The sequence below is a fragment of the Oncorhynchus mykiss genome, chromosome 2 (assembly GCF_057628025.1).
Source record: "Oncorhynchus mykiss isolate SJ-2025 chromosome 2, ASM5762802v1, whole genome shotgun sequence".
Lineage (NCBI taxonomy): Eukaryota > Metazoa > Chordata > Actinopteri > Salmoniformes > Salmonidae > Oncorhynchus > Oncorhynchus mykiss.
The window spans coordinates 70460150-70474246 of record NC_143023.1 but is presented as its reverse complement, the minus strand read 5'-3'; the positions used below and the strand labels follow the sequence as shown (position 1 = coordinate 70474246).

The 14097-nt window shown below is 42.9% G+C and overlaps 1 protein-coding gene across 3 annotated transcripts in view; it reads left to right on the top strand.

The window, feature by feature from the left end:
* The window catches only part of LOC110495228 (N-terminal EF-hand calcium-binding protein 2), a 150611-nt gene that overhangs the window by 48539 nt on the left and 87975 nt on the right, over window positions 1-14097 (top strand). For 2 of the 3 annotated variants that reach the window (XM_090206484.1, XM_021570520.3), the window contains 3 exons: window positions 9960-10068; window positions 11992-12017; window positions 12412-12509. In XM_090206484.1, coding sequence (XP_090062610.1) covers window positions 9960-10068; window positions 11992-12017; window positions 12412-12509 — 233 coding nt within the window. The remainder of the gene's footprint in view (window positions 1-9959; window positions 10069-11991; window positions 12018-12411; window positions 12510-14097) is intronic. The other variant, XM_090206486.1, reaches the window with a different exon arrangement.

The following is a 14097-nucleotide window of genomic DNA, read 5'->3' as shown; positions in this document are numbered from 1 at the left end:
AGATGTCCTCACCAACTTGCCAAAACTATAGTTTGTTAACAAGAATTTTGTGGAGTGGTTAATGACTCCAACCTACAGTGGGGCAAAAAAGTATTTAGTCAGACACCAATTGTGCAAGTTCTCCCACTTAAAAAGATGAGAGAGGCCTATAATTTCCATCATAGGTACACTTCAACTATGACAGACAAAATGAGAAAAAAAATCACAAGAACGGTGAGCAAAAATCCCAGAACCACACGGAGGGACCTAGTGAATGACCTGCAGAGAGCTGGGACCAAAGTAACAAAGCCTACCATCAGTAACACACTACGCCGCCAGGGACTCAAATCCTGCAGTGCCAGACGTGTCCCCCTGCTTAAGCCAGTACATGTCCAGGCCCGTCTGAAGTTTGCTAGAGAGCATTTGGGTGATCCAGAAGAAGATTGGGAGAATGTCATATGGTCAGATGAAACCAAAATATAACTTTTTGATAAAAACTCAACTCGTCGTGTTTTGGAGGACAAAGAATGCTGAGTTGCATCCAAAGAATACCATACCTACTGTGAAGCATGGGGGTGGAAACATCATGCTTTGGGGCTGTTTTTCTGCAAAGGGACCAAGACGACTGATCCGTGTAAAGGAAAGAATGAATGGGGCCATGTATTGTGAGATTTTTAGTGAAAACCTCCTTCCATCAGCAAGGGCATTGAAGATGAAACGTGGCTGGGTCTTTCAGCATGAAGGAGTGGCTTCGTAAGAAGCATTTCAAGGTCCTAGAGTGGCCTAGCCAGTCTCCAGATCTCAACCCCATAGAAAATCTTTGGAGGGAAATGAAAGTCTGTGTTGCCCAGCAACAGCCCCAAAACATCACTGCTCTAGAGGAGATCTGCATGGAGGAATGGGCCAAAATACCAGCAACAGTGTGTGAAAACCTTGTGAAGACTTACAGAAGACTTGTCTTCAAATCGGTTTATTTCAGTCAATACGTCCCGCGAAATGACCCATCACATTTGACAGAAAACGTATGACCTCTGTCATTGCCAACAAAGGGTATATAACAAAGTATAGAGATAAACTTTTGTTATTGACCAAATACATATTTTCCACCATAATTTGCAAATAAATTCATTAAAAATTCTACAATGTGATTTTCTGGATTTTCTTTTCTCATTTTGTCTGTCATAGTTGAAGTGTACCTATGATGAAAATTACAGGCCTCTCTCATCTTTTTAAGTGGGAGAACTTGCACAATTGGCGGCTGACTAAATACTTTTTTGCCCCACTGTAAGTGTATGTAAACTTCCGACTTCAACTGTATGTTGCAATAAAAATAGTTTGACTTCTTAGTGAGTGTATTTTGAGCAGATTGGTTGGGAGTGCTGTGTTCACAGTCTGTGCTGAGCTGCTATTGCCTGGGCTCATGTTCATTTTAAGTCAGGGCTGTTCCCCAATATAGATACGACTAAATATCTCTGTGTTCTCCAGTCCTGAACATCAAGCCTCACCAGGCCTCTGTCTCTGTGGCCATGTTCTGAGGGATGAGTCGTAGGAGTCGATTAAATCTTAATCACGTTGGGCTATTGTTCATTAATTGATCCTGTCAGTGAGGCTGGGGATCATAATGTTTAATGAGGGTAGAACTCCATTAATGAGGGTTGAACCCCACTCTCATCATGACAGATGACAGACACTCATTGAGGAGACACGGGATTTATAGATTACTCAATATCTGTCTCTATCAAGCTCTGTACTTAATGTAATCACTAATGACACAGTATGTTGCTGTATGCTTCACACCTAGGCTAAAGTCTGTTCATTTATGTGGTAACATCTGTTGGTATGCAGCTGGTGTGTGAGGAGTTGGGTGTGTTCCTTTATCCTGGCAGATAGGGAAGGTCTGGCTGTGCTGATGGATGGAGGGAGATAAGGATAGCTGACAGCCTTGTGTGAGCCACTTGTGTTCCTCATTTATCAGCCAAAACAGGCCTCTGTCTCTGGAACAGGCCCTGGCTGTGTGTGGGGCTGATCCTGTGTTTGTGCGTGTGTCACAGGAGGTTGGTGGTTACCATGTTTTTGATGCTATTTCATTCGCTCCACTACAGCCATTATTATGAGCTGTCCTCCCCTCAGCAGCCTCCACTGGTGTGTGTGTTATCATTTTCAGACATTCACACTCTCTCTCTCTTTCTCACTCACACACACACACTATCACATTATCACTTTCAGACACTCACAACCACAACTTGTTCTTTAATGAAACTCCCCTCAATCCATCACGGGAAGATATTCCTCTGTGTGGGCTAGTCTCGCTTGGTAGGGGGCTACTCTCCTGTTCTGAATGGATGGATCCCTGACATGGACCACCTCAGACAGGAGATAATAACTGTAAAAAGGCCCTTATTAGTCCAGGAGATAAAAAAGAGAAAAGATGGGTCACTGGAAATGAACGAGTATATCTCTATACCCTTTATGTGGATCATTTGAAATGAGGAGGATGGGGAATAGAGGAATTTTTATTTAACTAGGCAAGTCAGTTAAGACAAATTCTTATTTACTATGACTGCCTACGGCCAAACCCGGACAACACTGGGCCAATTGTGCACCGGCCTATGGAACTCCCAATTACAGCCGGTTGTGATACAGCCTGGAATCGAACCAGGGTATCTGCAGTGATGCCTCTAGCACTGAGATGCAGTGCCTTAGACCACTACGCCACCCGGGAGCCCGAGTGGTGAGGAAAGAGGAGAGAGATGTGCACAGAGTGAGATTGAGACATCCCAAGGAGGGTCAGCTCACTTTTTCTGGTTGCCATGACAACCAGGCAGCCCTGCGCCCCAAAAAAACAATGATTAAGGATAGACATGAAATACATAGTGTATGTTTCTTCTTCTTCTTAGAAGCATGCAGGATGTGAGAGCCCTGCTGGAAGTTAAATGTCCTAATTGCATCCCTTTTGTCCGTAGCAGCAAGGTCTGCATAGCGTCGTCCCCATTCCCGTCTGCCCACTCAGACATATTAGCAGAACTGTTCCCATCTGTCTGATGTACCCCTATATGTCCTCACTTCAGATCCCTCCCCACATGCACACACTTTCAATAATTTTTTATCACAAAACAACACCACTGGCTTTGAGGTCTTTTCATTGCTTTGAATGTTCCCTCTTATCTGGGCTCTTAATGTAATCTGAAAATGGTGGCCATCTGAGCAGAGCGTTTCATGCAAGCTTGGCATTTGCAGTCTGTTATTATCAGATCCTGATTCTAAGATATGAGTGATAGTCCACCCATTAACCTGGAACACAGAGAATGTTCTCTTCCCTGTTGGTGAATGGAGGTAGTGCTGGAACCTGTGATCTGCTCACATCAGAACCTATCCAGCCCTTATCCCACAGTACACACTGAGCTTCAGCAAACTGTAATTTAGAGTAGAGGATGGCTGGGTTGGGCTGGCATGCTTTTTCATGCAATGGTATTCCTTAGTGGCGAGTAATGTGGTAAAGTAGGTCAGTGTTTAATTAACTAGTGGTACAGTTGTGCTGTTCTGAGGCTCTACCCCTCGCAGAAAATGGAGTAAGACAAGGGGACACAAAGGAGGGGTACCCTCTTAGACAAAAAGAGATCCAAAGGGTTCTTCAGCTGTCCCCATAGGAGAACCCTTTTTGGTTCCTGGTAGAACCCTTTTTGGTTTCAGGTAAACCCTTTCGGGTTCCATGTAGAGCCCTCTGTGGAAAGGGTTTTACATGGAACCCAAAAGTGTTCTGCCTGGAACCTAAAAAGGTTCTTCAAAGGGTTCTCCTATGGGGACTGCCAAAGAACCCTTTAAGTTTGGAGATGAGCCTGTGTTCAGTAGAGAGATGGCTCTGCTCTCTATCCTTCCTCCTCTATTCCAGCAGTTCACTCAGCTTTTGTGTGCCTATGCGTGTCTCTCAAAAGCAAACAAAAGACAAAATGACAGTGACAATGGAGAGAAGAGAGAAAGGAGGGGTGGCAGAAAGAGCAATGATAAAGGTAGAGAGAAGAGAATGAACAGGGGAGGGATATCAATAGGATAAAGAGGAGGACTGAAATAGAAAGAGAGGGATGGAGGGGGGGGATGTGCTTCTGCAGCCAGTTGTCATTTCAATTCAAAGGACCGGATTCAAAAGATGTTCTCTTTAACCCCTCTTAAGGATCGGCCCTTTTTTTCAATTTTCGCCTAAAATGACATACCCAAATCTAACTGCCTGTAGCTCAGGCCCTGAAGCAAGGATATGCATATTATTGGTACCATTTGAAAGGAAACACTTTTGAAGTTTGTGGAAATGTGAAATTAATGTAGTAGAATATAACACATTAGATCTGTTAAAATATAATGCAAAGAAAACCTTTTTACAAACCTTTTTTTGTATATTTCTTTGTACCATCATCTTTGAAATGCAAGAGAAAGGCCATAATGTATTATTCCAGCCCAGGTACAATTTAGATTTTTGCCAGTAGACAGCGGCAGTGTATGTGCAAAGTTTTTGACTGATCTAATGAACCATTGTATTTCTGTTCAAAATGTTGTATCAAGACTGCCCAAATGTTCCTAATTTGTTCATGTTCAAAACTGTCCACTCTCCTCAAACAGTAGCATGGTATTCTTTCACCGTAATATCTACTGTAAATTGGACAGTCCACTAATCCTAAAGAAGTCTCAATAGTTCTGGTCAGTGGCAATAACTATAGCAACTCGTTATTTTTAGGCTTGCGCTGCAGTCATTTTCATACACTGGAGTTTAGAGCCCACACTTTGTCCAATAGCCAAAAGTCCAGTTGAACAGCTTCAAGGGCAAACATAGTGGTATGAATATTTAATTTCCTTCCCATTCACATGGTGAGCCAGGGCCCAGCACGGCTCCACAAGCTCCTGTAGTTCTTTAAAGCTGACTGGAGTCCTCCTGGCTGGGACTGGGCTTGGAGTCAGGGGCTAAGGGTGGGGCTGGGTACTAAGTTTGGTACTGAGGCTTAGGTCTGTTTCTAATTCTGTTCCTGGGTCAAGGGCCTCAGTGGATCAAGGGTGGCCCTGTTTCAGTTGGAGTCTGCAGCAGACTCTCTCCCACCTCCAGCTGACTGTAGCAGCCATCTACAGTTGAAGTCAGAAATTTACATACATCTTAGCCAAATACATGCAAACTCAGTTTTTCACAATTCCTGACACGTAATCCTCGTAAAAATACCCTGTCTTAGGTCAGTTAGGATCACCACTTTATTTTAAGAATGTGAAATGTCAGAATAATAGCAGAGAGAATGATTTATTTCAGCTTTTATTTCTTTCATCACATTCCCAGTGGGTCAGAAGTTTACATACACTCAATTAGTATTTGGTAGCATTGGCTTTAAATTGTTTAACTTGGGTCAAACATTTTGGGTAGCCTTCCACAAGCTTCCCACAATAAGTTGGGTGAATTATGGCCTCCTGACAGAGCTGGTGTAACTGAGTCAGATTTGTAGGCCTCCTTTCTCGCACTCGCTTTTTCAGTTCTGTCCACACATTTTCTGTAGGAATGAGGTCGGAGCTTTGTGATGGCCACTCCAATACCTTGACTTTGTTGTCCTTAAGCCATTTTGCCACAACTTTGGAGTCATTGTCCATTTGGAAGACCCATTTGCGACCAAACTTTAACTTCTTGAAGCTAGGGGGCACTATTTTTATGTTTGGAAAAATAACGTTCCAAAGGTAAACGGCCTATTTCTCAGGACCAGATGCTAGAATATGCATATAATTGACAGATTGGGATAGAAAATACTCTAAAGTTTCCAAAACTGTCAAAATATTGTCTGTGAGTATAACATAACTGATATTGCAGGCGAAACCCTGAAGAAAATCAAACCAGGAAGTGGCTTCTTTTTTGAAAACTCCATGTTCCATAGCCTGCCTTTGCTCTATTTAAAGGGATATCAACCAGATTCCTTTTCCTATCGCTTCCTCAAGGTGTCAACAGTCTTTAGACATAGTTTCAGGCTTTTATTTTGAAAATTGAGCGAGAAAGACAACATTGCGTCATTGTATGGCCGGGTGCCAGTAGCGTTTTTTTGGCACAACAGAGTTTGGGCAGCCATTGCCTTTCCCTCTCCTACTGAGAAAGACAGTAGCACTTGATATACACTGCTCAAAAAAATAAAGGGAACACTTAAACAACACAATGTAACTCCAAGTCAATCACATTTCTGTGAAATCAAACTGTCCACTTAGGAAGCAACACTGATTGACAATAAATTGCACATGCTGTTGTGCAAATGGAATAGACAACAGGTGGAAATTATAGGCAATTAGCAAGACACCCCCAATAAAGGAGTGGTTCTGCAGGTGGTGACCACAGACCACTTCCCAGTTCCTATGCTTCCTGGCTGATGTTTTGGTCACTTTTGAATGCTGGCGGTGCTTTCACTCTAGTGGTAGCATGAGACGGAGTCTACAACCCACACAAGTGGCTCAGGTAGTGCAGCTCATCCAGGATGGCACATCAATGCGAGCTGTGGCGAGAAGGTTTGCTGTGTCTGTCAGCATAGTGTCCAGGGCATGGAGGCGCTACCAGGAGACAGGCCAGTACATCAGGAGACGTGGAGGAGGCCGTAGGAGGGCAACAACCCAGCAGCAGCACCGCTACCTCCGCCTTTGTGCAAGGAGGAGCAAGAGGAGCACTGCTAGAGCCCTGCAAAATGACCTCCAGCAGGCCACAAATGTGCATGTGTCTGCTCAAACGGTCAGAAACAGACTCCATGAGGATGGTATGAGGGCCCGATGTCCGCAGGTGGGGGTTGTGCTTACAGCCCAACACCGTGCAGGACGTTTGGCATTTGCCAGAGAACACCAAGATTGGCAAATTCGCCACTGGCGCTCTGTGCTCTTCACAGATGAAAGCAGGTTCACACTGAGCACATGTGACAGACGTGACAGAGTCTGGAGATGCCGTGGAGAACGTTCTGCTGCCTGCAACATCCTCCAGCATGACCGTTTTGGCGGTGGGTCAGTCATGGTGTGGGGTGGCACAGTCCTCCATGTGCTCGCCAGAGGTAGCCTGACTGCCATTAGGTACCGAGAGGAGATCCTCAGACCCCTTGTGAGACCATATGCTGGTGCGGTTGGCCCTGGTTTCTCCTAATGCAAGACAATGCTAGACCTCATGTGGCTGGAGTGTGTCAGCAGTTCCTGCAAGAGGAAGGCATTGATGCTATGGACTGGCCCGCCCGTTCCACAGACCTGAATCCAATTGAGCACATCTGGGACATCATATCTCGCTCCATCCACCAACGCCACAGACTGTCCAGGAGTTGGCGGATGCTTTAGTCCGGGTCTGGGAGGAGATCCCTCAGGAGACCATCCGCCACCTCATCAGGAGCATGCCCAGGCGTTGTAGAGAGGTCATACACACTACTGAGCCTCATTTTGACTTGTTTTAAGGACATTACATCAAAGTTGGATCAGCCTGTAGTGTGGTTTTCCACTTTAATTTTCAGTGTGACTCCAAATCCAGACCTCCATGGGTTGATAAATTTGATTTCCATTGATCATTTTTTGTGTGATTTTGTTGTCAGCACCTTCAACTATGTAAAGAAAAAAGTATTTAATAAGAATATTTCATTCATTCAGATCTAGGATGTGTTATTTTAGTGTTCCCTTTATTTTTTTGAGCAGTGTATGGCCACTCCAATACCTTGACTTTGTTGTCCTTAAGCCATTTTGCCACAACTTTGGAGTCATTGTCCATTTGGAAGACCCATTTGCGACCAAGCTTTAACTTCTTGAAGCTAGGGGGCACTATTTTTATGTTTGGAAAAATAACGTTCCAAAGGTAAATGGCCTATTTCTCAGGACCAGATGCTAGAATATGCATATAATTGACAGATTAGGATAGAAAATACCTCGTTCCCTTTATTTTTTTGAGCAGTGTATTATCGATTATATATTTTAAAAACAACCTGAGGATTGATTATAAAAAACGTTCGACATGTTTCTGTGGACATTACGGATACTATTTAGAATTTGTCTGCGTTGTCGTGACCGCTCTTTCCTGTGGATTTCTGAACATAACGCGCCAAACAAACAGAGGTATTTTGGATATAAAAATAATCTTTATGGAACAAAAGGAACATTTATTGTGTAACTGGGAGTCTCGTGAGTGAAAACATCCGAAGATCATCAAAGGTAAACTATTAATTTGATTGCTTTTCTGATTTTCATGACCAAGCTACTTGATGCTAGGTGTACATAATGTTTTGGTAAACATAATGTTTCGATAAACTTACACAAACGTTTGGATTGCTTTCGCTGTAAAAAATATTTTCAAAATCTGACACGACAGGTGGATTAACAAAAGGCTAAGGTGTGTTTTGCTACATTGCACTTGTGATTTCATGAATATAAATATTTTTTGTAATATTATTTAAATGTGGCGCTATGCAATTCAGCGGTTGTTGATGACAATTATCCCGCTAAAGGGATGGGTAGCGTCAAGAAGTCTTGAGATGTTGCTTCAATATAGCCACATAATTTTCCCACCTTATGATGCCATCTATTTTGTGGCCCTCCTGCAGCAAAGCACCCCAACAACATGATGCTGCCACCCCTGTGCTTCACGGTTGGGATGGTGTTCTTTGGATTGCAAGCCTCCCCCTCTCCAAACATGACGATGGTCATTATGGCCAAACAGTTCTATTTTTGTTTCATCAGACCAGAGGAGATTTCTCCAAAAAGTACAATCTTTGTCCCCATGTACAATTGCAAACTGTAGTCTGGCTTTTTTATGGTGGTTTTGGAGCAATGGCTTCTTCCTTGCTGAGCGGCCTTTCAGGTTATGTCAATTTGGGACTCGTTTTACTGTGGATATAGATACTTTTGTACCTGTTTCCTCCAGCATCTTCACAAGGTCCTTTGCTGTTGTTCTGGGATTGATTTTCGCACCAACGTACGTTCATCTCTATGAGACAGAACGCGTCTCCTTCCTGAGTGGTATGACGGCTGTGTGGTCCCATGGTGTTTATACTTGCGTACTATTGTTTGTACAGATTAACGTGGTACCTTCAGGCGTTTGGGAATTGTTCTCAAGGATGAACCAGACTTGTGGAGGTCTCCAATTTTTTTCTGAGGTCTTGGCTGATTTCTTTTGATTTTCCCATGATTTCAAGCAAAGAGGCACTGAGATTGAAGGTAGGCCTTGAAATACATCCACAGGTAGACCTCCAATTGACTCAAATTATGTCAATTAGGCTATCAGAAGCTTCTAAAGCCATGACATAATTTTCTGGAATTTTCCAAGCTGTTTAAAGCACAGTCAACTTAGTGTATGTAAACTTCTGACCCACTGGAATTGTGATACAGTGGATTATAACTGAAATAATCTGTCTGTAAACAATTGTTGGAAAAATTACTTGTGTCATGCACAAAGTAGATGTCCTAACCGACTTGCCAAAACTATAGTTTTTCAACAAGAAATTTGTGGAGTGGTTGAAAAACGAGTTTTAATGTCTCCAACCTAAGTGTACAGTATGTAAACTTCCGACTTCAACTGTACTTCACTCTAGAGTCATTCTGAGATAAGACCTATATCGAAAGCTCTGCAAGTGGTTTTCACTTCATTGATCTTACAGCTCGCAAATGCCCAAATCATTGTATAAATTCTTTACCATAATCAATAATGGTTCAGCATTGAGCTCGAAGACTGCAGGGAGATTTTGATAGATTGTGATGCGGATGATGAAGATGATGATGATGATTATTGTTATGACGATCATTATGCTGATTTTGACATTGTTAGTGATGATAATGGCGATAATGATATAATGCTAAAGAGGATGTTTATTGATCACTGTGTGTATATGATGGTCACAAGGAGCCCAGGGTGTAATGACAGTGATCATGGTATGTGTAGTTGCATGGCTAATGGCAGCATGGCTAAGGGCAGCTGTTAACCTGATTGATGTCTCCTCCTTTCCTCTCATCTGCTCCTCTCCTGCCTGCAGATGATGGGAAGCTATCTCTGGACGAGTTCCAGGCATTCTTCTCCGACGGGACGCTGAACGAGGAAGAACTGGAGAATCTGTTTCACACAATTGACTCTGATAACACCAGGTGAGACAGTGCATCACATCACACTTCAACAGCAGAGCAGAGCTAGAGACCGGAACACAATGGGTCTGGACCTCAGTGTGGAGATACCATTGAAGCTATATGAAACTATTGCATTTTTTTTTACCGAAGTTATCCTCTAGTTTCGGTCTACTTTTATCCATTGCAGGTCTATCCTGTTCACTGACATATAGGGCTGCAAAAGAAGTGTGTGCGTGTGTCTGCATATGTCAGCAAATGGGCGTATCCTATAGGAATGTGTGTTTGTGCTGTGCAGTGCTATACAGGCAAGTCGATTTTTTTTGTCATGAGTCTTGTCTTGGGGGCAGAAATGAGCGATTTCCCCTTCGATGAGCCCGCTCCAAAGACACAATTGGCTAAACTAAAATTAGCTTTTTGGTCTTAATTTAAGTTTAGGGTTAAGCATCAGTGTTAGCAGTGTGGTTAAGGTTAGGTTAATGTTAGGGTTTGGTTTAAAATCAGATTTGATGACTTTGTGACTGTGCCATGTAGTGACCACTCTGCAGAGCTGCCACCAGAACAAGATTAATGACTGAAACTTTAACCTGCACTATACAGTAGGCCAACTCTGCCTGTGTGTATTTTGATCTAGTGAACTAGATCTGTAATATGTAAATCATCATCTGGACTGTTCAAATAAAGTTTGTTACATTGAGGAGGAAATTTCACAAGTCTGAGCTACAATAAATAAAACTTCCGTGTGTATGTGCGTGTGTATGTGCGTGTGTGTTTCTACGTATGTGACCGTGCGTGCGCGTGTGTGTGTGTGTGTGTGTGTGTGTGTGCGTTTGTGTGTGTGTTTGCCAAAGTATACAATTTATATATACTCGTAAATATCACATCCACTTTTTGAAGGTCTTTTGATGTGGAACTGGTGTAACCTTCAGCTGACAGGCCTTTGTTGATGACACCTTTAGATAAAAAAAAATAGAAAAGGAGAATGATGAAGAGAAAAATGAAGCATCAGGAAAAGAGATAGAGATTGATGAAAGAATTGCAGAGACTAAGGACAGTCGTCCAGTTCCTGTGTTACCTGTGGTCTCTCCTCTTATCTCCTGCCACTCTTTCTTTTACCCTTGGCTGTCCATGACATCAACCTTGTTATTTTCCGACACTAAATGCTTTCTCTCATTAGAATATCAATTGAAATAACTTTATGCTTCCCCTAAATTTCTCTTTAATCAGGACTTTATCAAACACATCTTTAGATATTATCAGAACATTTCCTTCACCATTACTTTTTTATTTTATTTAACCAGGCAAGACAGTTAAGAACAAATTCTTATTTACAATGACGGCCTAGGAACAGTGAGTTAACTGCCTTGTTCAGGGGTAGAACGATGGATTTTTGACCTTGTCAGCTTGGGGATTCGATCTAGCAACCTGTACGGTTACTGGCCCAACTCTCTAACCACTAGGCTAACTGCCCCCCCCATTACTCAACAGTATAACCAGTTGCTGTTGTGGGGTAATTGATTGGCCTGTTTAGAATGTTAAATTACAATGTAAGCTTTTGCTATTTAATGCCAATCTATTTTATCAGCTGACCGGACCACAGCAAGCAAAGATGAACTGTTCACCTTATTCCTGCTCCTCATCAATCTGGTTCCGCCAGATTGTAGTTCGTCATCAGTGATATGAAGCAGTTTCATGCCAAAGAATAAGATTCAAAATGAATAACGATTTAGTGACCTGAAGCTGAATTAATGGGCACAGATATGCTTCTGATTCAAGTTCCGGTCTTGTAACCTGCTGGTCCCCCCTGATGGAGAAGATATAGAGGGTTATACTGTAGATCCATGTTGTGTCGCATGCCAGCCTTTCCTCTGTTTCTTACCCCATTCTCCCACTGCCTCTTCCCGCTCTCTCTCTCTCCCTATGCTGCTCTAACCTGTGGTGTGTTAGTAATGTTGACACTAAGGAACTCTGTGGTAAGTTTTAACAGATGAATCTGTGTGTGTTTGTGTGTGTGTGTGTATCTGTGAGCTTTACATGGTGTTTGTTTGTGTCTTTGGATGTATTGGTTATGTGAACGTATGACCAGATTGTTAATCTGTGAAGTCAATATGCCATGAATAGTTTTTCATCCCAACCATCCCAGTAGAATATCTGCATTGATTAATCACGTAGCTAGTCCGTTATCCCATGAAGTCACATGAAGTGCCTGTGTTTGTGTGTTTGTGCGTGCCTGTGCCTGTGTGTGTGTGTGTGTGTGCGTGTGTGTGTGTGTGTGTGTGTGTGTGTGTGTGTGTGTGTGTGTGTTTGTGCGTGCCTGTGTGTGTGTGTTTCCCCCTCTTACCACTGTCGTCTTCCCTGTCCTTCCAGACTACTTTGCCAAACACATGGGTGACTATGAGGGTGTACTGGCCTCCCTGGAGACTCTCAACCTGTCCATCCTCAGAGCCATGGACTTCACCAAAAAGGTGAGTCTCATCCCGGTACACTACACTACTAGGTGCTATTAGATGTGTGTGTGCTAGTTTGTCCTGTCTGTACTACAGTATGTATTAATCATTTGCATTTGTTTTCAGGGCTGTGCTAGTCATGGAATTTTGAATGATGGTTATTGCTCAGCCAAATGACTGCGGTCACAGTTAAATGTAAGACACATGTTCTCCTCCCCTCCTCTCCTGACTGCATGTGTTGCCATAGAAATAGATTTCTATGGCAGCCCAGATAACCGAAGACTTGTTTGCAACAAAGTTGCATCATATTGTTAAGAATCCATGTTATCGTAGAAACCAGTGGCGTTCGGGTATCATTCAAGTTGGGGCAGGATCAATATATTTTTTTTCTGAACATGGCCATATTTTATATTACAGCCTATTGGATGACTGTCATCCATATTTCATTCACCCAGTTCAATGTAACAGTGATAGGTTTAGGCTACTACATGATACTCACTTTTTCCCTATACACATCATGAGGTTGCTACAACCGAGGCTATGAATGAAAGTTTACAACATTTGTGCACAGAGTATTTTGAGTAATAAAGATGACAGACAGTGGTGACACATTCATATAATTCCTTCTATCTACACTCTTTCTTCCGCTCACGTTTTCCCTTCGCTTGTAGACTCCAGTGCACAACACATCAGCTGTCTGTGGCCAGGTGAAAAAAAAACATATCATGACTGCTAACCACTAAACACAGCCTACATCATTGTCACGTCAGAGTCAACATAGCTACTAGAACTAATGTGTTAGTAAACCCACAACAATCAGGCAGTACAGTGTACATTCAGCAGCAAGCAGTTTAGCAGATCCTGGTGGCAATAAATTAATCAAACCAAAAGTTTACCTTGACTTGGAAGAGTTCCAGTGTTGGATAGTCATACTCAGGTAACTCCCCTTCCCCTTCCACTCTGTTTGAGCCGTGTGTATGAGTAGGATACACTAGCTAGCTGCATTAGATGTTAGCTAAGTAAGTGAAAGTAAAAAATAGGGCCTCGCAGTGCTAGCTGTGCCACTAAAGAACCTGGTTCAAGTCCAGGCTCTGTAGCAGCTGGCCGTGACCTGGAGACCCACGGGGCGGGGCACAATTACCTAGCTTCACCCGTGTTAGGGGAGGTTTTGGCTGGCAGCGATGTTCTTGTCCCATTGTGTATTAGCGACTCCTGTGGCAGGCTGGGTGCAGTGCACGCTGACACGGTCGCCAGTTGTATGGTGTTTCCTCCGACACATTGGTGCGGCTGGCTTCCGGGTTAAGTGGGTGTTGTGTCAAGAAGTACAGCTCTTAACCTTCGCCTCTCTCTCCGGAGTCCGTACGGGAGTTGCAGAAATGGGACAGGTCTGTAACTACCAATTAAACAAAATCGTTTTTTTAATATATATATATACACTATGAAATATAGCTAGCTCTCTCTATCACTCTCTTGCTTCTCCTTCATTTTGGAATAAATGTATTTGTTCAAAACTGTTCAACTATTGTCTTTCTCTCTCTTTGAGTCAACTACTCACCACATTTAATGCACTGCAGTGCTAGCTAGCTGTAGCTTATACTTTCAGTAC